The 27,916-nt window shown below is 33.6% G+C and overlaps 2 protein-coding genes across 4 annotated transcripts in view; one reads left to right on the top strand and one right to left on the bottom strand.

The window, feature by feature from the left end:
* IFT74 (intraflagellar transport 74) overlaps positions 1-27,916 on the top strand; it is a 78,834-nt gene that overhangs the window by 13,212 nt on the left and 37,706 nt on the right. For all 3 annotated transcript variants that reach the window (XM_082603336.1, XM_082603334.1, XM_082603335.1), the window contains 5 exons: positions 2,177-2,236; positions 3,491-3,552; positions 20,157-20,295; positions 21,716-21,778; positions 26,888-27,031. In XM_082603336.1, coding sequence (XP_082459462.1) covers positions 2,177-2,236; positions 3,491-3,552; positions 20,157-20,295; positions 21,716-21,778; positions 26,888-27,031 — 468 coding nt within the window. The remainder of the gene's footprint in view (positions 1-2,176; positions 2,237-3,490; positions 3,553-20,156; positions 20,296-21,715; positions 21,779-26,887; positions 27,032-27,916) is intronic.
* Positions 8,578-11,862, bottom strand: LRRC19 (leucine rich repeat containing 19; the record flags this gene model as incomplete). The annotated part of the gene is made up of 4 exons (XM_082603625.1): positions 8,578-8,906; positions 9,429-9,617; positions 10,253-10,766; positions 11,782-11,862. 4 exons carry the CDS (start codon positions 11,860-11,862, stop codon positions 8,578-8,580), a joined length of 1,113 nt encoding a protein of 370 aa, XP_082459751.1.

Here is a 27,916-nt window from a genome sequence, read left to right as displayed (position 1 = left end):
ATTTGGCTTAGCAGATTGATAAGTATTCTTCAAGCCTTTAAAAAAAAAAAAAGAATTTATCAATACTTAAATACAGAAACATGCACACATTTTTTCCCTAACAATGTTAAAATAATAATTTTTAAAGTAGATAAAATTTATTGGGTACTAGCAATGTCATTACATTAAAAATGTTTTTGTCTTTCTATGGAGTGTTGTCTTCATGAAATTTTAAAAATTTAATTACTTAGTCCACAAATAACCTTCATCAGTATGTTTCATTCAAAATACAGTGTTTGCCTTCTGTCAAAATAGAGTATCTAACATAAACATAGTTTTGCTTCCTAATGTGGACTTCCAGAAGATGCTTCCTAATGTGGATTTACAAAAGAAATGATCCTGTTGGCAGTGTTGATTACTGCCTCAATCTTTGGGGTAATCTTGGCCCCATGAAAATTTCTAGTGGCAAAATTTTCTTCCTTCCTACTCTGTAGGTACTTTAGGCAGCAGTGGTCTCTGGACTTATTGAAAACTTTTATCTCACTTCTCCAACTAAAAGATAGTGTTACAGGGCTTCCCTGGTGGCGCAGTGGTTGGGAGTCCTCATGCCGATGCAGGGGACACAGGTTCGTGCCCCGGTCCGGGAAGATCCCACATGCCGCGGAGCGGCTGGGCCCGTGAGCCATGGCCGCTGAGCCTGCTCATCCGGAGCCTGTGCTCCGCAGCGGGAGAGGCCACAACAGTGAGAGGCCCGCGTACCGCCAAAAAAAAATAGTGTTACACAAAATAAGAAACATGCCACCATAATGGTTAGGTAAATTATGATATACCTACTTGATATTGTTACATTGTACTCATAAACAAAATTTCTCTGATTATAGTATATTGTAATTCTCACATTTGTTGGACTTTATAATCCATAATATTCTGTAAATGATGTTCTGTTCTAAATATGAGAAACATTGTTTTTTGTTTTTTGGGGTTTTTTTTGTGGTACACGGGCCTCTCACTGTTGTGGCCTCTCCCGTTGCGGAGCACAGGCTCCAGACGTGCAGGCTCAGCAGCCATAGCTCACGGGACCAGCCGCTCCGTGGCATGTGGGATCGTCCCGGACCGGGGCACAAACCCATGTCCCCTGCATCAGCAGGCAGACTCTCAACCACTGCGCCACCAGGGAAGACCGAAAAATAGTTCTTTATAGAATATAAAAAGACATTAGATGAAGGGGATTTTTAGTTGTACTAGAATGCATTAGGTAAGTTACTTAATATAAAAATATTAATAACATGTAAAATATGCTGTTTGTAGGTTTTTCTCTGATACAGAGAAAGAAGTTAGTTAGCCAGGTATCTAACATATAGTAAGGTCTCAATAAATATTAGAGCTCATTAGCACTTATTATTCATACCACAAGTGAAAACGTGATATATAGTAATTTATATTACATTAGGAAAGCTTAGTCTTTTAAAATCAATTACATCCAAATAGTTTGCTTTTAGTAGCCTCCTGTTCAGATTCTGGCTCTACAACTTGCTAAATTTCTGTATCTGCAAAATGTGGACAAAATATCTACTTCATAGAGTAATTGTGAAAATTAAGTGAAATAATACATCTAATAAGTTCAGAACAGGGTTTGGTACAAGGTAAATAGGTAAATATGTTTGCTATTCCTGTCATTGCCGAACTCTTTGAAGTAGGCTAACTAGTGTTCTGTTTGTGCCTTGCCCTGTTTTTTAAAAAATTTTTTTTAAATATTTAGAAGACCAAGAAAATCATTTTACATTTACACTGGTATAAATTTGTAAATCCATTAACACTCCTCCCCCCTGAAAAGAAAAAAAAAAGAGAGAGAGTGAGAGATCTTCCCCCAGATTTTGTCTTCTCAACATCCTTCTTTATAAGCTCAGACATCTTTTCAGAGCAGACAAAACTCTTTGAGGTACCATCCGCAGGAAGAGTAGTTCATTACTGCCTACTTTTCCACCCTAAAGATGTAGTTTATTGATTGCCGTAATTCATAGTATATGCTTACTTAGATAGCTCAATATTTGTTTTTATCTTAGAATGTAAAGTACTTGGAAGTATTAATACTTAAATGACTACTCATTAGTTGTAAGATTGAATACCTATATTATGGATTACAGAGAAAATTTATGAAGACTAATATAATATGTTTTTTTTGTACTTTTGTTTTTAGTTGGTAGATAAACTTAATACCAATACTGAAATGGAAGAAGTAATGAATGATTTCAGCATGGTAAGAAAATTTATAGGTATAAGCAATAGATCTACATTGCCTCCAAAACAAAGCATTTATATGTAGAAATAATTTGATAAAACCTTATGTACCTTGGAGATAGGTATTACTCTGATCCTAAATACTACTGTTATAATTGAGTTCCTTTAGTTGCTCTTTTAAAATTTCTTCCTGTTGGTTGGTTTTCCCAAGTGGATGCTTCAGTGTCTTTCTACAAGGCTGTGTTTGAACTGGTCTCTCACTAAGCATTAGTTAGGGAGTCCCGTCTACATATATATTATGTATATAATATACATAATATATATTATGTATATAAATTAATTTGTATATAAATTAGTATATATATATACTAATTGTATATAAATTAGTTTGCAATACTTCTGGTTTAATATTTGTGCAAATGGAGCTGAGTACTCAATGAAGAATTTTATTAGAAAGGGAGAAAATGAATAGTTACCATATGATGCCAGACATAATACTACTTTTGATTAGTAAATGAGAATTTATGTTCAGTGGTCTTGGGTTATTTGGTGGAAAACAGTAAAATGATAATTGCTAGCTTAATTGATTATAAGCATTTGGAAGAAAATAACATACAACTTATAGCATAGTTTATAATTTATGCAATCAAAGACTATTTTATAAAAGCATAGGATTTATAAAATGACTTTTCTAAATTGGGATTCTATTAATAAAAGCAATGATAATGTAGTGAAATTATTCTTAGCTTTAGAACACAGGAGAATTCCCAATTTAAAGACTGTATTTTTAATGCCAAATGTAAAAAAGTAAAATCTTTGTGTTTTTTTAGTTTTTTGAGATGGGTCCAAATTCTAGGCTGAATATGCACAGGTAGAGTCAACTAGGAGCACTCGGGTAAAATCGTAAATGATTTAAGAATACAACTTGCATTGGGTGTAAATTTAACATATTACTAATCAACTATTGAACACTTAAAAAATCTTGAAATTCTGTTTACATTAATGAAGTTTACATTAGATTACTTGACAGATCAGTAAATAATGAATATTTTTGGTGTGAGATTACAATGCCTGTGAAAAAGACCGTTTATTTGTATTTGGTGTTTGTAGTGGTTTGTTAGATGAAGCATACTGTATTTTTTAAAACTTTGCCTGTGGCATTATGATTATTATAATAATCTCTAATTGGTTCATAATCAAAACAACCTTTAAAGAGATGGTTTGGCCTAATGGTAATTTTTATCAATAACTTTTGTGTTAACTCTTTATTCAGCTTAAAGCTCAAAATGATCGAGAAACACAAAGTATGGATATTATATTTACTGAAAGACAAGCGTGAGTACAATCAATTTAGAAATCAAACAGATTTATAAGTGACTTGTATAAGGTAGTTTAAGTTCTGAGCCATTTATTTCTTTACAATTTTGTTAATTGGTTTTCCCTGATGTATTTTTTATTTTAAAAAGTTGAATATTTGCAGTACAAATTGTATTGTTTATCTTGTCTTCATTCAGAGAAATAAAATTTCTACGTCTTGGAGTTTAAAATCTAAGATGGATAAGAACATCTTCATCTCTACCATTTGCGATTTTAACTTGAGCTCTTTTTTTTTAAAGATTTGTTTATTATTTATTTATTTATTTTTGGCTGTGTCAGGTCTTTTTTTTTTTTTAACATCTTTATTGGAGTATAATTGCTTTACGATGGTGTGTTAGTTTCTGCTTTATAACAAAGGGAATCAGCTATACATATACATATCCCGATATCTCCTCCCTCTTGCGTCTCCCTCCCACACTCCCTATCCCACCCCTCTAGGTGGTCACAAAGCACCGAGCTGATCTCCCTGTGCTATGTGGCTGCTTCCCACTAGCTATCTATCTTACGTTTGGTAGTGTATATAAGTCCATGCCACTCTCACTTCATCCCAGCTTAACGTGTCGGGTCTTAGTTGCAGCACGCGGGATTTTTGTTGAGGCATGCAGGATCTTTCATTGCGGCACGCAGGCTCTTCATTGTGGCGCACAGTCTTCTCTGTAGTTGTGGCACGTGGGTTCCAGAGCACGTGGGCTCTCTAGTTTGCGGCACGCGGGCTTTATTTGAGGCACGTGAGCTCAGTAGTTGTGGCACGCAGGCTTAGTTGCCCCGCGGCATGTGGGATCTTAGTTCCCCGACCAGGGATCTAACCCTCCCCCCCTGCATTATAAGATGGATTCTTTACCACTCGACCACAAGGGAAGTCCCTAACCTGAGCTTTTTAACTAATTTGAATTATGAGATTTAAGCCTCAGTCTAATGAAATGCACATTATTATTCAGTGGGCTATTTATATTATTTCATTATTCAATTATTAATTGATAATTAGTTGTTATATTAGTAATCTAATCATAGATGTAGATTATTTGTGCATCTTTTTATATAACCTGGTTAAAGACCAAATACCAAGTAACTTTGAGTTTGGTTATAAGGTAAATGTGGCAGTGACGGTAATGCCTACAAAGTTAATAAATGGATGTAGTGTAGTTATCTTAGCCCTTTTGGGCCGCTATAACAAAATACCATAGATGTGCTTACTTATAAACAACAGGAATTTATTACTCACAGTTCTGGAGGCTGGGAAGTCCAAGATCAAGGCACCAGTATAGTCCTATTCTGGTGAAGGCCCTCTTGCTGGTTCATACCTAGCACCTTCTCAAGGTATCATCACATGGTGGAAGGGGCTAGGGAGCTCTGTGGGATCTCTTTTATAAGGGCACTAATCCCATTCATGAGGACTCTACCCTCATGACCTAATCACCTCCCAAAGGCCCCAAACTGCTAATACCATTACCTTTGGTGGTTAGGATTTCAACGTATGAATTTTGGAGGGACACAAATATTCAGACAACAGCATTAGTTAACATAATTATTCTTTATTGACTCTTTGACCTTAATTACTGTCTAAAGCAGTGCAAACAGAAGATGAGCTATTTTGTACATACTAATACTGCACACATTTTGTTCCATAAACTTATCAATATTAATTTCCTTGAGAGCAAGGATAATAATTAACCAAAATTATGTAACATCAAACATACTGTCATATTACCTCTGCATGTACAGTAAATATTTGATGAAGAATAGGATTTTAAATATAAGGATGAACTATTTGAAAGATAGGTGTAATTTTCTATTGATGAAAAACAAAGGAATCTCATTTTCCCCATCTATCATTTGATGCTACTGTAAAGTGCTATCTTTTTTTTTTTTTTTGGCTACACTGGGTATTAGTTGCGGCATGCGGGATCTAGTTCCCTGACCAGGGATTGAACTCAGGCCCCCTACATTGGTAGCATGGAGTCTTAACCACTGGACCACCAGGGGAGTCCCTAAAGTGCTATCTTAAAATTTACAAATATACTGGAAGTCTCTTCCCTTTTACAAAGAAAATTCCATATTCATGGTGACCAAACACTTACTTGAAAACTTCCTTTTTGTTGTTGTTGTTCTGGTTTTAGACCATTTAGCAAATATTTGTCATTTACTACATATAAAATACTTTCCTAAGTACCTAAAGAATAAGAAATAATAAGCTATAACCTGTTGAGGACCTTATATAGTTTAGAACATTTAGATCCTCATTTATTTCATCATTTATCTGCAAAGTTATATGATACCCAGGTCAGATTTATAAATATTATATGTACATGTTTTATAGATATTTTATCCAAAAAAATAACTCCCAGATTATAAATTTAAGAATTTCATAGGTTTTTATGTCTATTTGGTTCATTTGATTAAAGAAAATGTTCTTAAAATAAGGTACTTTGTCCTGAAAATGTCAGCAGTTTCAAAACTTAATATTTGTAGTTTGTAACTAAGTCTGAGTGAAATAGGTTCTCCTGACCCTTTAAGAGGAAATTTAAATTAAAAACAAGTTATTTTTAGAAAGTTTATTTTTATATATCACAGGAGGATAGATTTATTTCATGTGTTAATCAGATAGCCAACATCTTAACACGAGACTTTACTTTGACTCTGTACACTCAAAGGGAGCAGGAAATGTCATACCTTGAGAAAGCAGGTATAAAAATCTTGTTTTTATTCTCTTCTCTTTTAGTACCACCATTTACTGTGGTATGAGACCATCTAGTTTATTATGGAACACCTATTTTTAATAAATTGGTTATAATATATAGCCTTAATATGTTACTATGATGCCTGTGGCTTTAATTCAGTTTCATGTGCCTGCTTGAACTAATGATTCTCTTCTAATTCTAATGTCTACACTTTTCTAGTTTGGTGTTAGCTAAAATCATTTATCCTTTGAAAATATATGTAATTATTTTAAACCCATTTATTTTTCTTTGTTTAGTCAGATATCTACTGAATACCCAATATTTAATTATAAGAGGCTTTTGAATATAAGAGATGAAAGATAGTTTTTGCTCATTCATAATTATATTTCATTTTACTTCATTTCTCAAATATGAATATTTGCCTCAAATTAAGAAATGATATTTTGGTAAAATGATAGGTTATTTAGAAAAAGATGCCTTATATTTTTAAAGTTATCGCACTCTTATAATTGAGATTTAAAACTATAACATATAATTTACATTATCTGTTAGGAAATATTACACGTAAAACATTTATATCTTTTATTGAAAACATGTTCCTATAAATACAAATACGCATTACAAATGAGTCAGTTCTTTTATTTCACAGGGTATATCATCCAAAACAGTTTTTATTTTCCTAAGTAGACATTTGAACTGAATTTACTATTGATATAACCTTAAAAATGACTATTTTTAGGATATAATGTACATCTACATTATTTTTAGTCTCTTTTTTCTAAGAAATTATCAGGTATGTACATGTGTTAAAAACTTTATGTTATAGAGAAATTTGAACATACCCCAAAATTAAATAGTGTATTATACTCCTATGCACCCATCTCCATCAACTTTTATCCAACCCTGCTCCATCCAGACCACTAGACACTGTTCCCTTCCCTGTATAATGATGAAGAAAATTTTAAACCCCTTATTATTTAATCCATAAATATATTTCAGTGTTTTAGAGATATTCCTTTCTCTAAAAGATATAAATACTGTATACTAAATTTCCTCACATATGGAAGGTAAAAATGATATTTTGTTACAGTTTTTAATGCCACTATTTGCATTAAGTTGTTAAAATTATGATTGTAGCCAATTGATTATAAAGAATTGGCAACTAATTCACTTTAGACTCTTCCTATAATAGTCTCAAGGCCAGTGTTCTTTGGACCATTATTGTCCTATGAGGTATTAGTAGCCATACATCAAAGAAAAGGTTTTGTTGTCAAGGAAGTTTGGCAAATCCTTAATATTTTGCTCTTGAAGAGCAGAGAGCAGTTTAGTAAAGCCTTGGGTAAGTCCTATAGTAAAAAAACTTGTTAGACTTTGTTTAAACCCAGTATTTCCTAGTAATTCTATAGTAGTTTGTCCATGTACCTTTTAATCCCCCACCTTGTAAATACTTCTGAATGTCTCTCTGGAAATTAATGTTCTAGAAGACAATTTGGGAAACATTGCTCTATCTACAGCATCCCAAAGAACTGACCACGGACCAACTGAAGATTCCTCAGCCACAGCACAGAATCATTTGAATAAAAATCTAAAGAGAGGCAGAAATAGGTATTTTAAAAAACAAGATTCATAGATGATTCCTACTTTGGAAGCCACCATATTATTCAATTGTGACAGTCATGCATTTTGATGACAGTCTTTCTTTGTAACGAAAATCAAGAGATTGTGCCTGGACATTGTACCTGTGCTTTAAATCGCTACTAAATTTTCAGAAATTTGTTGTGCCAATTCAAGAGACATTTAAAAAAATTTAAAAAACATTTTCCAATTCCATGAATTCATTCTATGGGCATAAAATCAACCTTAGTGTGTTGTCAGTTTAAACTATCGCTGTTCTTCACTTTGACTTGTGATAAAATTCCAAAATCTTTATTTCTTTACTGATTCCAACCAGTAAAACTTTAATGTGTATTGCATCACATATCTGACTAATATGAAAATCTGTCCATTTTAATTAATGAATAATTTACCTTAGGCCTTTTCCTACTGTTATGTATGGTCCCCTGAATACTGCTGAGAATAGTAATGCTAGCATTTTAACTGTTAGCTAACAAGGGGTGGCAGTTACTGTATTTGGACCTACTTGCACAATGCCAATGAGAAGAGCATAATTTTATGATATTTATGTTTGTTGCAATTAATATGATGGTCTACTAGCTATAGTTCAGTATGTCATGTATCAAAATCTCCATGTCTAAACTGTGAGTGAGCTGTTAACATTTTTTAAAGAATCAAACATTGAAAGAAATTAATTTTTTTCACGTAATTCATGAGTATCTATGTATTTGTCTTCAATAAACCCATCATCATCTACCACAAATTGATGTAGTTGTTCAAATATTACTGTAGTTTCTTCGGAGCTTGTGTCTGGTATCTGTGAAGGAGGACTTGGATTTCTGGTAAAACTATCTTCATAGGTTTCTGCTTCATGCTCTTCCAGGCGATGATGATTGTAACTAAGCAGAAAATTATACCATACTGGACATTTGATAGCAATTGAAATGAGGAGTGAAGTCATCAGTACAGTGACCACAACACTGACAAGAAAAGCCCAGCTTTTTCCTTGAGATTCACGTTCTTAAATGGAATACCGAGAAAGAGAGGGTGGGGGTAGTTTTGTTAAATTGACAAAAATAAAATAATCATAATTACATATCCTAATAACTCCCCAATATTGGTATTAGAAATAAATGTACATAATCTTCTTTAAGCAAAAGTTACTAAAACTGCCAAAAATAAAGATATTTCATAGTGTGGTGAAAGAATACCTTTTTTCAAAATATCTACCTGTCTTTGCAGGTATTGTTTATCCATTCACCTAGGAACATTATTGATTTATACCTGTTAAGAATTGTGACTTAACTAGTTAATACCAAGGCTCAGAGAAGTTAAATATCAATAATTTGCATAACGGCATTTGACTGATAACTAGCAGAGCCTACTTTAGAAACCCAGTGTTTTGTCAATCTTTTCTTGGGTGGAGGAATTGTTCTTTTACATTGTTTCTAGAAATTTAAAATACAAAAAAAAATGAGAACTATCTCAGTTTATTTGGCATGCTATCCTCAGCAATATTATTATTCAAAACCAGTACATTACCTGAATTTCTTGTTAAGTTGTTCAAACAACTATTAAATGTTGAATTGCTAATGGACTGAAAATGAATGTAAAGATCTTCAGTTGTAGATGAAGGAAATTTTGAGTAGCATTCAGCCTTGTAAGGTACTGTTTTGATATTGTAGCACTTCAGTATATCCGGATAGCTGCACATGGTGATGATCTCATTTTCTAGTAAATTAGAAAGAATAAGATTTATTATGGTTAATAAATTATTATGGTTAACATTTTATAATTTTTTATCTAGAATTTTTTGACATATTTATCTGTCGTCACTAAAGATATTATAAAAAAGAAACTGTTGTATTTGCCTAGCAACACGAGGGAAATGCCCATTTCTGTTTATGTTATAAATGTAGCTTAAGTGCAGTATCTGTTTATTGTTTAGTTTGTGTTAGTAAAGTAAAAATGTTATGATTTAGATTATGGTGAACATCTGGAACATGGCATGTAGTTTAGAAAGTAGGGCACCTGTTTTCACCTACTCTCTGACAAGATATCCTAAGAAAAGGAAGTGCTTTTAAAAATTAGTCTTATATATTAGTCTTATATATATGCAAACTTAGTATACAAAGTGACAGTTTCATCTCATATATATAGAACATTTAAGTTTCTTTTCTTCTTTTTTTCTGGAGAGGCAGAGGGAGAGCTTGTATTCAGCAATTGCTTTTCAGTGTTTCTTCTTGTTTCCCTTAAACAGGAATAGTTTCCTTTTCTTTTAGATATGAAACGAGACTTTTCTGGGGTAGAACAATCCAAAATCAATCACATTTTGGTTTTGACTAATTTAAATTATAATTGCTTACCTAGTGTCACATTCGATGTGTTCAACCAGTTTTGCAAATTCAGTAGACTACAAGAGCAGTTCCACGGATTTCCATATAAAATTATGAATTCCAGATGAAACAGTTGTGGTACATCAAGATAGCTTATCAAATTGCCTTGCAGATTCAATAGTATCAGGCTTTTTAGAGGCACAAATATATCAGGATTCAGTTGAACTATTTTGTTTTGGCAGAGGTATAACTGTTTTAGTTTATCTAAGCCTGTAAAGGCACCCTGTTGAATTATGTGGATGGAGTTTCTACAGATATTTAAAATTTCTAGATTGGAGAGGTTACCAAAACTACTATTATGTAGGAGAATGACATTGTTCTCAATCAAATAGAGCTCAGTGAGTAAAAAGTATATCTGTAGAACTCTTGTATCTGTAACATTCAGAGTAATTTGGTTATAACTGAGGTCAAGTATAGTAACATTTTTATTGATATTTGCTGGAATCAAAGCATAATTCTTTGCAGTGAAATTACATTTGACTTCCTAAAAAGAAAATTAGAAATGCATTAATAAGGAAAAATGCTAGCAGAATTTCCCAAATTTTCATATGCAGGCAATTAGACATTAGAAGGAAATACTTTTAGAAAAAAATCTACTATCTAATCTTTTTATGTTAAAATATGAAAAAGGTAAAGCAAATACTTTTTTTTTATTGGGATGGAATGTTGAAGATTAAGGATTTCTGATATATATAATTGAGGAAGGAGATCCTAGTTTGTCATACAAGTATCTTCCAACTGTTATTAAATAATCATTACAGAAAGAAAATATTGGTATATTGCCATTTATAGATGTGGAAGTAAATGGTAAATAATAATTTTCTTAACTTATTTAGTATTTCAGTGTGCAAGATTGACATTTATAATGAGAAAATAATGTAAAAATGTAATTTTTAAAAATCAGAGCTACCAGCACTGCATCTAAGACTATTAAATAATTAAGAAACAATATTCAATATATACCTCTATAGGGTTAACAGCTCAAAATTTGGTGTTTTAAAAGAAAATATCTTGTAACAGAAATTGAGCCATGTGTTGAATTTAAAGGGTCAGGCAACAGGAAGAAGTGCTTTCCTTATGTGGATATAAATCCAAAGAAACAGTTCTTGTTTTGACTGTTTTTGCAGTTGAAATGTCCCCCAATAATAATAATAATGTAACAACAGCAATTTCCCTCATAAATACGTGTTTTTTTTAAAGTTTCCTACATTTTAAAGTGTGTTTTTTATGTCTTAACTAATCTCTGGTTTTGTAGTGAAATTTTACGTATTTCTCCTTTAGTCAACTTTTAAAGAACTCAGTTTTTTAAAAAATGAAGACTGCTTTTGTCAAATTAGAATCTGGCTCAGAGATCACATGTTTTGAATATACACAGCTAACTAAAGAGTTTGTTTTGATAGCTTGATTTTTTTCTTCTTTTATTGCCTTCAGTATTTTACTAAAGCTACACAAAGTGTACCTTTGAAAATATTTTCACTAGCTTGATTGTAAAAACTTACGATTTTAGACGTCTGGCTTTCTTCTGATAACAATAGCATGGAGAGTGGCCAAAGCAAGATTGTGATGCTTGTGATTTTCATATTGCAAGCCTGACAGAAAAGAGAGTATTTATATCTCATTAGGAGACTAGAACATTAGAGATTTTTTAGGACATTTTGATTTCCTTTTTTCTCCTTTTAAATCTATTTTTTCTTAAAAAATATAAAATATGAAACAAGTAAATATCCCTTTACCCTCCCTGCACTCTAATCTTAAAAAACTGGAAAGCTCCTGGGGAGAATGAAAGACAGTAATTTTCAGGGTGTCTCTTTAGTTCCTAGATCTATTGAAAGGAACTTTAAAACAATTGAAGTGGTTGTACATTTTAAAATTTTAATATATGTGCACAAAAGAAAGTCCAGAGGATATATATTTATGTATAGATACACGTTTAAGTATATGCTTATATTGCTACTTCTTGATTTTTCAATTTTAGGCATTATCTATTGATATTATCCTTTGACTTAACACTTTGGGAGATGAGAGTCCTCAGCTTTCTTTCAAACACTCCCTACCTTCATCTTCAATGCATCAAATATATACTTACTGTCTCTTTACTTTCCAAGCATAGTCACTTGTAATTTTGGTTAGATGAGTACTCAGTGTTTATACTATCAGGAATGTATAAAGCTGTCAATGACTGAGCCCTGTTAACAGGATTATTATTCTGTTCCTGCACACTTTTTTTCCTCTAATTAATTGTCCTGGTTTTCTTTTCATGTGCTTAGGGTTTGTTTTTTTTTTTTCTCATTAATTTATACCCAAACTCTCCCTAGCAAATCTCTCAGTAGTTTATGTGTATTAGATAGTTTAATCTGTTTCATTTGCTTGAAGAAGTCTCTCCCAGAGCCTGCTGCCATGCTCTGATCTAGATGAGCTGATCACTAGGCCCTCTACACAGCCCTTGACTTCCACTCTCCTTCCACCCTCATTGTAGAGACTCCCTTTTGCCCTTGTTACTGGATTCCTGTTTTCTAGAATGCCCTGTCTTGGATTACTGCCTTTTTTCCATGGAGCTTCCTGCAGGAGCTTCCTGAGAAGGTCCATAGAAGAGAATTTTTTTAGACCGTGAAAGATATTTTGGCTAGAAATAGAACTCTAGGTAGGAAATAATTTTCCCTCAAAAGGTTGATGGCATTGCCCCATTGTCTTTTTATTTATTTATTTATTTATTTATTTATTTATTTATGGCTGTGTTGGCTCTTCGTTTCTGTGCGAGGGCTTTCTCTAGTTGTGGCAAGTGGGGGCCACTCCTCATCGCGGTGCGTGGGCCTCTCACTATCGCGGCCTCTCTTGTTGCGGAGCACAGGCTCCAGACGCGCAGGCTTAGTAATTGTGGCTCACGGGCCTAGTTGCTCCGCGGCATGTGGGATCTTCCCAGACCAGGGCTCGAACCCGTGTCCCCTGCATTGGCAGGCAGATTCTCAACCACTGTGCCACCAGGGAAGCCCGCCCCATTGTCTTTGGGTTTCTAGTATAGTCGTCCCTCAGTATCAGCAGGGGTTTGGTTTCAGGAGTCCTTACAGATAACAGATCTGTAGATGTTCAAATCCCTTACATAAAGTGGTGCAATATAATGAATACAGTGGACCCTTCGTATCCACGGGTTTTACATCTGTGGATTCAACCAACCATGACTGTATTACTGTTAAGAACTGTGATGCTATGCCGTTCTAATTCTTTATCCTTTTATGTAACTTGCCATTTCTTAACACCGAAGCTTTTTCTTTGCTCTACAATATTATATAGTTAGAGTTGTACAGTATAGTGATTCACAATTTTTAAAGGTTATACTCCATTTATAGTTATTATAAAACATTGGCTATATTCTCTGAATTGTACAGTATAGCCTTAATATGGATATTCTGAAATTTCATGATCCTTTGTGCGAGTCTGTTTTCATTCATGAAACTGGGCAGTTGGTGGGCACTTTCAATCTGGAAACAATGGGAAATTTTCTGAATTATTTGATTGATGGTATTGATAATTTTCTTCCTCATTAAAAAAAAATCTCACTTCTCTTTCTAGAACCCCTTTAATTAGGTGTTGGATCTCCTGGTATGATTTTCTAATTTTTTATATTTACTCTTCCACATTTCATCTCTGTGTATTTTTGCTCTGCTTTCTGGAACTTTATCGTCAAACTTTTCTGTTAAAGTTTTCTTTTTCCTGTCATCTTCTTAATTCTAAGCTCTTTTTGTTCTCTGAAAATTTCTTTTGTAGTATACTGTGGTATGAATATATTTTTTTCCTTGTTTTTTCTTGTTGTATCTCTTGTTTTCTTTTTCCTTGAATAGCCTTTGTACCCTCAAGTTGTGCTTTTCCAGTTTATTTTTTTAAGTATCCTTTATGTTGAGGTTTTCTTTTGAACTTTGTGTATCTGTTAATATTTGGTTTAGGACTTACATGTAAGAGTGGGAAACGAAAAAGCTGATGGGAAACTGTGCATCTGTGTGGTTCTTATTAACTTCGCTAATATTTTTTGGCCACGCTGCATGGCCTTTGGGGTCTTAGTTCCCTGACCAGGGATCAAACCCGTGCCCCCTGCAGTGGAAGCATGGAGTCCTCACCACTGGACCACCAGGGAATTCCCAGTTCTTATTAACTTTAGATCTTACTGTAGAGTGACCTTAATGGACTGTTTTTTGGGGGAATCCCTAAATGTCATTATCTTTAGATTGTTTCTCTTGGGCTGCTTGGATTCCCCAAAATGACATTTTTAATCTACTGCCCGAAAAGGTGAGGCCAAGTAGCCAGCATTCTGAGAGCTCAGTGGTGGAAAAGGTGAGTTTATCTCAGTAATTAGTATGTAAACTTCAACTTACTCTTCCTGCTTTTGTCATAACGTCCCTGCAGTCACTTGTGCCTAGTGCCCAGATTCCGTTTGTTTTATTTTCCCCAGAGCAAAAAAACAAAAGCCTTATTTTTCTGCTTAGGTAGGAGAGGACCTTTACCTGTCTGGGCAGTGTCAGGGAGAAAGGCTTTCAACTATGTTTCAGCCCCTCCTTTTCTACTTCCAGAATATCTGGTACTGCCAATCTCTGGGCCATCTAGGGATTCTGCAGTGTAAATCAAGTGGCTTCTCAGCTTTCCCCACTGCTGGCTTGGGAGAATTTTGCTTTCCCAGTCAGTTTGCACTTAACTTTTAGCTTTCTAGTTTCTAGATTTTATTGCTGTTGTTTCCTCTTCCATTCTTTTTGTCGTTATGAGTTTATATACTTCAAATTACCTTTTATTTTCATTTAGTAGGGTTTTGGACAGAGTCAAAGTTAGTGGGTACATTCAACATGCCATGTTTAACTGGAAATTGCCATTTATTTCAGTAATTCTTCTTATAAATACTTTCCATTTAGTCATTTTATTCATGACCTTGATATTTCTTATTTTTATTCCTGTTTTCTTAAAGTCAACATTAGAAACTGCTGCATAAAGCAACTATTCTCCAATAAAAATTAATTTTAAAAAGATCTATTAAAAAATAAATAAATAGGGACTTCCCTGGTGGTCCAGTGGTTAAGGCTTCGCCTTCCAATGCAGGGGAGTGCAGGTTCAATCCCTGGTCAGGGTGCTAAGATTCCACATGCCTTGCGGCCAAAATACCAAAACAGAAAACAGAAGCAATATTGTAACAAATTCAATAAAGGCTTTAAAAAATGGTCCACATCAAAATAAATAAATAGGAAATAAATAAGAAACTGCTGCAAACAAATGATCTGTTTGAAATGATATGAATATGTCCTGTTACTATCATCCTTAGTGGTTAAAATTTAGTCTTTTGAGCCTTCTTATAGCACTTGTTACAATTAGTTGCTTATGATTTTTTAGGAAAATTTATTCCACGAGAGCAGGAGGTAAGAAACTACTCGGTGAGCAAGATTCATTTCAAGTTACTAAAGTCTGTTGCTGCATTAGCAATGAGGAATTTATTGTTATGCCAGTACTGGTCTATTCTAGTTAACTTCCTCATTGCCTTCCATCTGATGATCTGTTTATGTTTATTCCTTTTCCACTTTCTTTACATGGCTAAATCAAAGTTTGAAGAAAAAGCCACTGTTCTCCTAGATTTTACAATTTGAATGTAGATCATAATAGAATCCCTTTTAGAGTCAGAAATGAATTCAAGCTATCACTTATTCCAGACCACTGCCTACAAAAGGGGATCCCTAACTCATATATAAAAGGTAGTTTCCCCATATTTAGTGATTTCTAGGAATAAGTATGCAACCTCTCCAGTGGCTTGTTTCAGTATTTCTCAGTGGTGTAGTGAAATTCTTCCTGATGTTTTTGTAGGATGCCCATGTGGGTAGGGCAGTGGTAAGGGAAAAGTGCTTCTTTTTTTTTTTCCCCAGAAATAAATAGGATAAGGATGAATAAAGGAAGCAGACAGGCTACAAAGAAAATTAACTAAAGAGTTTATGTGGGATAGAAGCAGCCGGAGAAGGTAATGGAGGTCAGGTGGGACTGTGAGACTTTGTGAAAATGGAGACAGAGGATTGTCTTGTATTTATTATCTTTATCATCTGCGTTATACTAATAATTGTCTTCTCCAGTATGCTAAAATGAATAAAATCGTAAGGGTTAGAAAAGGAATCTTTTTTTTCCTTCTATTTGATAAATTTTAGAGTTAGAAACTATATATACTTAGAGCTTAAGGTAGATTCTGTACAAGAAAGCAGTCAACATATCTAAACCATCATTAGGTCTAAAGCTATGAAATGCATTGATTGAGCCGCAAGGTCCATGGGGCTTTTCATACATTTGTACATGTTTTGAGAGGGGAAAGTTTGAAAGCCGGGGTAGATGGATGTTGACCATCACAACACTAAATAGACAAATCCTTAGACAGCAACATTTGCTAGTTTTATTGGTTATCTTGAAGACATCAGATTGGCAGAATAACAGCCGGTAGATTATGCAGAAATTGTTCTTGAGTCAGTTTACCCTATTTAAAAAGTCGATTTAAAAGGAAACAGTTATTATTGCCTTTTTCTCCCTTTAGATTTTTTTCTCAATTTGATATTTATTTTGAAATGATATGTGGGCTTGAGTTTAGTGATTAAAAAATAGAGAATAAATGGAATATAAGTTTTTTTAAAAAAACTATCTTACAAAATTAAGTGCCCTTTTATATAGCCTATAACCTATATTACAGAAAAAAAGATTTTCACAAAATGAAATGGTAGATATTGAAAAAGAAACAATGTTCTTCTTAGTGCAGTTTCAAGTACAAGTTTCTGAGAAGTTTTTGTTCATGTACTTTATATGACTATTATATACCATGAAATAAAAAGATACTGCAATTATTTTGGTTTTGTTAAATAAAATGTATATACTGTAATACAGTTTTGTCATTAAATATTTTAGATATTTATACCAGAACTCAGTGTATTTGGAGTAAGGTATTAATAATTCACAATTAACTTCTCTTGTAATTTTATAGAACTTTTCTTTCAAATTTAAAAACTTTTATAATGGAAACTATCAAGAAAAAACCTCTAAGTAGGATAGTCATTGCCCAGTTTCAACAATTATCACCTGGTAGTCAGTCTTTTTCATCTTACAAATTTGTTTTTAAGTTAATATCACTTCAGAATGCTCTGTGATTAACATATTTCAAAATAAAAAGATCTTATAAATTTGATTGGCTAGATGAAACCTTTTTTTTTCCAAAAGAAAAATAATTACTTTTTATTACATTATCAATTTATTTGGGAAAGATTTTTTGGCCATGTCCCAGGTTTATATTTCTAAGGTAGATCTTGTGAAAAATACAATCATATTTTCTTCTCTTTCATCACTTATTAGAGACAAAGATTTTTGTATAGACTTAACAAGTTTAAATATGATTTAAAAAAATTCAACAATAATCACCAAACATATAAATATATAGGATCTTACCTTTCCTTTTTTCTTTTGTCTCTGAGACTGGTGTGTAAGGAATCTACTCTTTCTTCCACACCATTTAAAAAAAAAGTATGTCATATGATTTTATTTCACTTTGTTTTAACCTTTGTACTGTGAACAGGTGGAAAAAAAAAAGAAATTAGACTTCCTTAGCAAAAGATTGACTAGAAGAATAATTTCTTAAAGTCATCTTTGACTTTTTATTGTAACAACTGAGGTGGCTTGCTTAACCTTTGTGATTCTTAATTACTCTTAAAAAATTTAAATATTAACAAATTTACTTTGTGAGTTAAAGTATATAATATTGGGAATGCATAATTTGAAAGATACATAGCTAAAGTGATTTAAGTGTTGATCCTAAAGGTATTTTGTATTTTGAAAGATTCAAGTTGAAAAGATTCCACCAAGTTTTGTATTCCACTGAGTTTCAACTTTGTTGTTTACTCATTTTTATGACACCATCATTGATAGTTTTACTGCCAAGTTATAACAGGAGCAGACTGCTCAAAGCATCAAAAGACCCGACCCTTGGCCATTACATGGCCTTCAAAAAATCAGTTACCTTCCTTGTGCTTCCTTGTGTAACTTCCCCTCTGTAAAATGGAATACTTTACAACATTAGTTCCCATCTAACTGTGGTAGATATATCAGGCAAAAACATGGTTAAGATTCACTGTTGGTAGTAAATAATCATGGAGTTCAGAATGAGTTAGATCTAACAAACTTCTCTGGGCTTCAGTATCCTTAATCTGTGAAACAAAGAGATTGAAATAGATGATCTTTTCTGTTTGGAATTTCTATGAGCGCGTATACCCGTATAAATTGTAGCAGCAGCAGACACATTTTTTTATGCTATAGTAATTGAAGCTCAAAGTGAAGACATCACTTCCTGTTCAATAATGAGACAAAAATAAATAGAAATTCCAGGTTGTCTGTTTCATTATGTTCATCTTTTATTTGGTTATTATGAGATGCTCTCTATAGGAAAATTTCTGAGTTTAGATTATCTTATTCTGGTACTAGGGTATGAATGTGTAAAGTGTGTGGAGGATAGATATGTGGATCTATGAGACTCAGTTAGTGATTGTGAAAACTGTTAACGATATCTACATTTGAAAGAGATTGAATAGAATAATTATATTTTGAAACTCAAAGTAGAAATTTATGATATTGAGACTGAGAATTTATCTTCAAGCAAGCTTTTTATATGTAAATCTTGAAGTATTTACATGATAACTAGCATCATACCTCTATTTTTTTCAGAATTTTTCTCTACCCTATTTATAATTGATCTTGCATAGGTAATAAGTGGCACATCACTGGTATTTCTTGTGATTATATGATAAAGATGGTTATTGTTTGTAATTAATTTCATTACTACTACTTACATGATTAGACTTGTAATGCTCCTGTTATATTTTCAAGGAAATTAGCTTATTATTTTGCAGTGCTAAAGTACAGTTGATAATTTATGAAGTATCAGTAACAATTTTAGTTAAAGCAGTAGATAAAAGGGAATTTAAGCAAAATATATTAATCTAAAGCTATGAATTTTTTAATCAAATTACACTGTTGGTCTTCCTACTCCCCAGTTCAGTCAGAGCTGTGTTACTTGAGATGATTTATGTGGTAAACTTCCATACAAGATTTCATTTGGTCAAAGAATTCTATAGCTAAAAGATACTTGAAAACCACTATTCTAAAATTTAACTCTCTTGTTTGCCTTGAGGGTATGATAACAAAAAGTGCAAATACATTCTGATATGTATAAGACTTTAAGGATTTTCTGTGATAATCTTTGTGTTTTTTTTATAAGAAAGTAAAGTGGAGAATAAGGAAATACAAGGATTTGGGGATTGAGAAGAGAAAGATGTAAAATAAGTCTGTGTTTTGTTTTGTTATAAATTTATTTGTTTTTGGCTGCATTGGGTCTTCGTTGCTGCGCACGGGCTTTCTCTAGTTGCGGCGAGCGGGGGCTACTCTTTGTTGCGGTGAGCAGGCTTCTCATTGCAGTGGCTTCTTTTGTTGTGGAGCTTGGGCTCTAGGCATGCGGGCTTCAGTAGTTGTGGCACACGGGCTCAGTAGTTGTGGCTCGCGGGCTCTAGAGCGCAGGCTCAGTAGTTGTGGCGCATGGGCTTGGTTGCTCTGCAGCATGTGGGATCTTCCTGGACCAGGGATTGAACCCGTGTACCCTGCATTGGCAGGCGGATTCTTAACCACTGCACCACCAGGGAAGTCCCAGTAAGTCTGTGTTGATAGGGCCAAATTTTGTACAGGTCAAATAAAATTTTTGTGTACATCTATAAGGACTTTTAGATCACAAACTATGGTTAAATAACTTTTAAGTATCCTATTTAATTGAAACTGAGTAAAGTTAATTGATTTTTCCCCGCAATATTGTAAGAGGAATATTGTATACTTTTGATTTCAGGAAGGAAAAACAAATTAGAAGTGTAGAAGAAGAAACTGAACAGGTAAAACAGGCAGCAGAGGGCATTATCAAAAATATGCCTCCTGAAAAACAAGTCAAGTATATAGAAATGAAAACCATGAATGAGAAATTGTTGCAGGTAATACTAATTACTACTCTGTGCTGGGCATATAGCAGTCTTACTACTAAAAATGTGATCTGAAGGTGGACAGCATTGGCATCCCCTGAGAGCTTGACTAAACCTACTGATCAGAGTCTTCATTTTAACAAGATGATTCATATGGACATTTGAATTTAGGAAGCACTGATCTAGAAAATTTTGTTTTCTTATGTTGCATAATGACCTAGCTTTTACTCTGTTATTCAGTTCTATGCATCATTCATTTTTGCAGGTCATAAAGATACATGAAACACTTGTTTTTTAATGAACTTTTAATGAAAACATTAAAAGTCCTCATACACCAGAGCCATATGGATATTTACTTTCTTTCCTTTTCTTCCTGCCTAATAAACAGCAAGTCATTTACTTGCTATATCCTTAATTTGAACAGCTTTTGTCCCCTAATTATGGTGTTTAAATAAGAAATTTGGATGCCTGCTGAGGGATTATTGAGAATCCTCTCAACATTCAGTCATGGTGGTGACTCAGGTTTGCAAGGTAGTGCCCTTTCATGTCCAGATATCCCTTAACCAGTTAACAGAGAATTAGTCCCCACAAATGCCAATAATGAATGTAGTTCTAGTTTCTCAGATAATCCTTTATTGACAATTTAATATAACTTTTTATTTTAGACAGAATTCATAGCATATAATGAAACATTGATGAAAGAATATTATAAAAATGCTAAAATATTATCAAAATATAGCTAATATCACACAGGGGTGTTTGAATGCATCTGGTTGGCCCTTGAACAACTTGGGTGTTAGGCACACTGACCCCTGTGCAGTTTAAATCTGTGTATAATTTATAGTTGGCCCTCAGTATCGAAGGTTCCACATCCACGGATTCAACCATCCATGGATTGAGTAGTACTGTAGTACGTATTTCTTGAAAAAAATCCACATGTCAGTGGACCCATGCAGCTCAAACTTTTCTTATTCAGGGGTCAACTATAAACAGTTCAAGGGTCTTATCCCTAAGAGTGAGCCATATAAATGGCTACAGATCTTGGCCTTAAAAGAAAACAGGGAAAAGATATGGAAACATGGTTAAAAAGACAAATAAAAATTATAACTTTAAACAGTACCATCATTATTTTGAAGTCTTCTGATATTTGATATTCTCAGAATACAGTGATGATTCACTGTGAAAAGTTCTGGCTCCCTTTAAAAAGCTCATAAGTATTTTAAAAGGTAGATCTTGGCAAGGTTTTTAGTAATAATGAAATAAATTGGCAAAAATAGAAATAATGAATGTTAATAAATTCTAGTCAGATTTTAAGATATGGGTTGAAAACATTTACAAAATTTACTTTGTCACATCTGTATTTGAAATGTTGAGAAAGAAATTATTCTTAATGTAATTTGCATATATATTTGCTTTTTTTCCTTCTTCTTAGGAATTAGATACACTTCAGCAACAGCTAGATTCACTGAACATGAAAAAAGAGAGCTTGGAATCTGTAAGTAAAAATCAAGTAAAAGTTTTCATATTACTCACCTACAAAAGAAAATTCAGTTAAATATATTAATGGAACTCATTCAGGTACATATTTATTTAGTAGTTTACTAATAGGAATGTAATAATTTTTTTCCTATTCAGGACTGCAAATATCTTAGTTTAGTAAGAAAGCAGATTCAGTTATTGAGTACCTACCCTGTACAAAAATCATTCTGCCTTGCCGAGGCACACAAAATCTAATGGTAATTTAAAACTACCAATGGCATTTTTCACAGAACTAGAACCAAAAATTTCACAATGTAGGGAAACACAAAAGACTCCTAATAGCCAAAGCAATCTTGAGAAAGAAAAATGGAGCTGGAGGAATCAGGCTCCCTGACTTCAGACTATACTACAAAGCTGCAGTAATCAAGACAGTATGGTACTGGCACAAAAACAGAAATATAGATCAATGGAACAGGATAGAAAGCCCAGAGATAAATCCATGCGCATATGGTCACCTAATCTTTGATAAAGGAGGCAAGAATATAAAATGGAGAAAAGACATCCTCTTCAATAAGTGGTGCTGGGAAAACTGGACAGCTACATGCAAAAGAATGAAATTAGAACACTTCCTAACACCATACACAAAGATAAACTCAAATGGATTAAAGATCTAAATGTAAGGCCGGCCAGACAGTATAAAACTCTTAGAGGAAAACATAGGCAGAACACTCTATGACATAAATCACAGCAAAATCCTTTTTGACCCACCTCCTAGAGAATGGAAAAAAAAAACAAAAATAAACAAATGGGACCTAATGAAACTTCAAAGCTTTTGCACAGCAAAGGAAACCATAAACAAGAAGAAAAGACAACCCTCAGAATGGGAGAAAATATTTGCAAGCAAAGCAACTAACAAAGGATTAATCTCCAAACTATACAAGCAGCTCATGCAGCTCAATATCAAAAAAACAAACAACCCAATCCAAAAATGGGCAGAAGACCTAAACAGACATTTCTCCAAAGAAGATATACAGATTGCCGACAAACACATGAAAGGATGCTCAACATCACTAATCATTAGAGAAATGCAAATAAAAACTGCAGTGAGGTATCACCTCACACTGGTCAGAATGGCCATCATCAAAAAACCTACAAACAGTAAATGCTGGAGAGGGTATGGAGAAAAGGACACCCTCTTGCACTGTTGGTGGGAATGTAAATTGATACAGCCACTATGGAGAACAGTATGGAGGTTCCTTAAAAAACAAAAAATAGAACTACCATATGACCCAGCAATCCCACTACTGGGCATATACCCTGAGAAAACCATAATTCAAAAAGAGTCACGTACCACAATGTTCACTGTAGCACTATTTACAATAGCCAGGTTATAGAAGCAACCTAAGTGTCCATTGACAGACTAATGGATAAAGAAGATGTGGCACATATATACAATAGAATATTGCTCAGCCATAAAAAGAAATGAAATTGAGTTATTTGCAGTGAGGTGGATGGACCTAGAGTCTGTCATACAGAGTGAAGTAAGTCAGAAAGAGAAAAACAAATACCGTATGCTAACACATATATATGGAATCTAAAAAAAAAAAAGGTTCTGATGAACCTAGGGGCAGGACAGGAATAAAGACGCAGACTAGAGAATGGACTTGAGGACACAAGGAGGGGGAAGGGTAAGCTGGGGTGAAGTGAGAGAGTAGCACTGGCATATATACACTACCAAATGTAAAACAGATAGCTAGTGGAAAGCAGCCGCATAGCACAGGGAGATCAGCTCAGTGCTTTGTGACCACCTAGAGGGGTGGGATAGGGGGAGTGGGAGGGAGACGCAAGAGGGAGGTGATATGGGGATATATATATATACATATAGCTGATTCACTTTGCTATATAGCAGAAACTAACACAACATTGTAAAGCAATTATACTCCTATAAAGATGTTAAGAAAAAAAACATACGATCAAGAGGCTAAAAACAAATGAAGAGGGAGAAGTCAGTTCATTACTTTAAAGATGTAAAAGCTTGCGTTTGTTTTATTATTTGTTTATTTAAAGCGTTTTTAAATTCACAAAACATGTTTTTTATTAAAAAGTTAAATAAGATGAAAGTAAAAATGCCTATTTCTTTTCCCCCTTTCCAGACAGAACTGCTCTCACATTTATTGAGTGATTGCTATGTGCTTTTTTTGAGCTCTTTACATATGTCACCAGCATTGTCATTTTATCTTCACAGCAGTCCTATAATCCTACCTTCATTTTACTGTTGAGAAAAACCTTAAGTGGGATGTACACTGGATATGCTGTCTGCAGCTTTTTTTTTTTTAACGTAACATTCTCTCTTGAATGTCTGTTCATGCCAGTTCTTAAGATATCTTTCTCATTTTTTGAAATTACTGCATTGTATTACATTGTATGACTATATATAGCACAGCCTTGTAGATGACTAGGTTGTTTATATTGATAGTTTTTTGAGATTATAAGACAGTGCTGTAGTGAAAACACACATTTTATGCAAAGTTACTACAAGTGTATCTTAAGATAAATTTCTTGCATTGGGTCAGAAGGTACAAACTTCTAAAACGTTGTAACATTGCCAAATTGCCTTCCAAAAAAGTTCCATTTTCTACTCCTAATCTCAATGTATGAGAGTGCCTATTTCCTCCGTCTCATTAACAGCTGCGTTATCCATCCACCTTTTACATTTTTACTAGTTTAATAGTTTAAAATTAGTATCTTGTTTTAATTTTCATTTATTTATACAAAAAGTTGAGTATCTCTTTATATATTTGTTGGCCAGTGTATTCTTTTTCTGCAAACTACCTTCCCACTGTCTGTACATCAAATCTTGCCTGCCTTTCTTGATTTCCTATGTATTCAGGTAGCTATAACGATGATAGAATTAGTAACAATTGTAAATTGACATGATTGCTTTCACCTAGCTTGCAAAAGAAATAAACCATGAGTATTTTGTAATCATTCTTTTGGAAATTTGCTATTGAAAAAACTAGTTTGCTTAAAAATATTAAGACGATTTTCTATATCCAGTTGTCTACATGTGGGTACACAGAATTTTTATTTTCTTTGATCTCTCTGGTAATAAAAATATGCTTCAAGGAATTAGGACTGCATTTATATAGTATTAATACAGCCAGCTTTCAGAATTCCTCACTATCTTTTTTTAGGGTGTGTAGGAGAGAGTTAGGTCTTATTTCATTGGCAGATTTAGTTTCCACAGGAAGAGGTGTAGGGTATGACCTTGGAGTTAGTTTTTCTATTGATGCCACTCTACTTTGGCATTAGTACCTGTATGCCTAAAATTACATGAATTTAAAAAGATTTACAGTATTCTCAAATGAAGAAAATGTAGATCCTAATCTTGTTTAACTTTAGCTGGATTCCTTTGTGGGTCTTTTTGATGGGGGGGAATATTTGTTCTTCAAGATAACATTATGTCAAATATCATTCAAGTAGTGTTTATTGCATATCTGCTGTATGCTCCCTACTGTGCTAAGTATTGCTGACTCAGTTCATAGGAGTGTGAAAAAAATCAGGTGAAAGATCAACATGAGCTTGAGTCTTCAGGAGTGGTTTTATCAAGATGCAATAATGAACATGTCTATAGGTGGTTAAGCAAAAGGGAAGGGGAAGGTGCTATGAAAAGGGATACATCAAAATGTCTGCATTTGTTCTATAGGTATTTTATTATCATGCCTTTTCACCTGAAGCTAATACATTACTTAAGCTGTGTATATAACCCTTTGCCTATGGACTTTCAAACATTTCCTCTTGTTCACTTTTTCCTTTTTTTAAGATTCCTTCTCTTTTGCTTTCAAAAAGGAGGAGGTCTCCCCTCTTAAAAATCTTGTTCATACTGTGGGCCTGGTTTCAGATATCATTAACGTTTTTTTTCATGATTAACTTTTATTTTTGTTAACTTAGAAAAATTATTTAGATATCAGATCATCAGTTTTCTCATCTGTGAAACAGAGATGATAGTACTATCTTACAGAGTTGCTTTGAGTGTTAGAGATAGTATATTAAAAATATTAAGTATAGTGCCTGGCACAGAATACGTGCTCAATAAATATCGACTTCAAATGTCATTTTCATCATCATAATCACCACTACCACCAACATCCCTAGCTCTTTTGGTTATCTTTTAAAATTATCACATCCCTTATTTTCTCTTTGTGAACAGTAGAACAGTGGTGAATACATGATAATTTTACTACTCATGTATATTAGTTTCCTAGTGCTGCTGAAATAAAGTATCACAAACTGGGTGACATAAAACAACAGAAATTTCTTGTAGTTCTGGAGGCTAAAAGTCTAAAATCAAAGCATCAGCAGAGACTTGCTTCTTCTGGGACACTAGGTAGAATCCTTCCTTGCCTCTTCCTAGCTTCTGGTGCTGGCTGTCAGCCCTTGGCATTTGTTCCTTGACTTGTAGCTACATCGCTCCATTGTTTGCCTATATCATCAAATGGCATTCTCCTCGGGTGTCTCTGTTTTTATCTCTTCTCTTCTAATAAAGAGCAGTTAGTACTGGATTAAGGTCCACTTTAATGACCTCAAGATAATCTTAACTTGATTAAATCTGCACAGACTCCATTTCAAATTAGGTCATGTTCACAGGTGCTGGAGATTAGGACTTCAGCATACATTTTAGGAGGATATAGTTCAACCCATAATATTGTAGGAAAGCATATATATGATCTATTCAGGGGAAAATATTTTCCCTCTAGAGATCAGTTCCTTGGACTTTGGATTGGGTTTTGTGGTTAAAGTTATACATACATCGTTACATTTTCTTTATTATCTTCCCATTGGTAGAGATGTCTTTATCTTTGTTTAGGTCTTGTATTTAGAAAATAAACTAAAACTACCACCTTCTTGTGAATCTTAGACTGAAAATTGCTTATGAAAAGTATAGAGGAATTTGTTTTTATTCTTCCATGTTTAGAAACGCACTTTGTAGCATTATTGAGTACTCTAGGTTCTTGATATCTCTATTTAAAGATAATGGTAGTTTAAATTTGTCCTTAGTCTTATAAACTGAAAACTATTTGAATAGTTTTTGATAAAATACTAAAGTTATTTTAATTCTCTTCAGGAAATAGCACACTCCCAGGTAAAACAGGAGGCTGTATTGTTGCATGAAAAACTTTATGAGTTGGAATCCCATCGAGATCAAATGATTGCAGAAGACAAAAGCATGGGATCCCCAATGGAAGAGAGAGAGAGATTACTTAAGCAGGTAGGAAAAACAAACATACGTATTTTAATATGTCAGGATTTGGTAAATGTATCAGTCTGTTTTATTTAAGGCATGTGAATTGAACAGAAAGCTAATAAGCTTATTTTCTTAAAAAACAGTGAAAAGTGAACTCCATCTAAATTAATATGAACTGCTTGACCAAGAAGATCTAGGTAAAAGTCATTTCTCAAATAAACTTTTTTTTTTTTTACTTAAATCCTAATTTTATATGGTCTTCATGCATATTTTGGTCATTTTTTCATGTTTTGGATCCTTATAAGAAAAACTTGAAACTCTTCTTATTGGTCAGTAAATAATTAATCTTATTGAAGATGTATTCCATGATTTGTTTTGGGCCTCATATTTAGAAAATGAAGTGCCCCAAGGCTGATGACTTTGTGTGGTTATTTCTATCAGTGCCACCATGAAGTGAATGGAATTAAAATGTCCTGTGAAATCACAGTATGTCACCATGTTATGTCACATGTGTTCAGTAGCTTTCTTACTATCCCAAGGCTGGCTTTAATTTAGCCTATTGTTTATCCTGAGACACCCTAAATATACAGCCCTTAGGAGCCTATATATTTGGGAGCACCTCTAGTCAGGAACCTACAAATGAGACTACTTTTGTGGTCTTATATTGAATCCAGTGGGTTTGCAGGAACCTTAGGGATCAACTCAGGAGCTATTTAAGTATTAGAATCATTCTAGAAAGGTATCAAAATCTAGAATCTCTGAAGTGTCTTGGAAAGAGATCATTGAAGGCAGGGGACAAAGAGTATGATCTTGGGATAGAATTTCTAGATAGAATACAGAATGACTAGTTAACTTTGAATTTCAGATAAGCAGTGAATAATCTTTTAGAATAAATATATACATAAGGAT

The sequence above is a fragment of the Mesoplodon mirus genome, assembly GCF_964341445.2.
Source record: "Mesoplodon mirus genome assembly, chromosome: 1".
NCBI classification, from domain to species: Eukaryota; Metazoa; Chordata; class Mammalia; order Artiodactyla; family Ziphiidae; genus Mesoplodon; species Mesoplodon mirus.
Note: the sequence above shows the minus strand (reverse complement) of the source record. Positions and strands in the feature narration are given on the sequence as shown.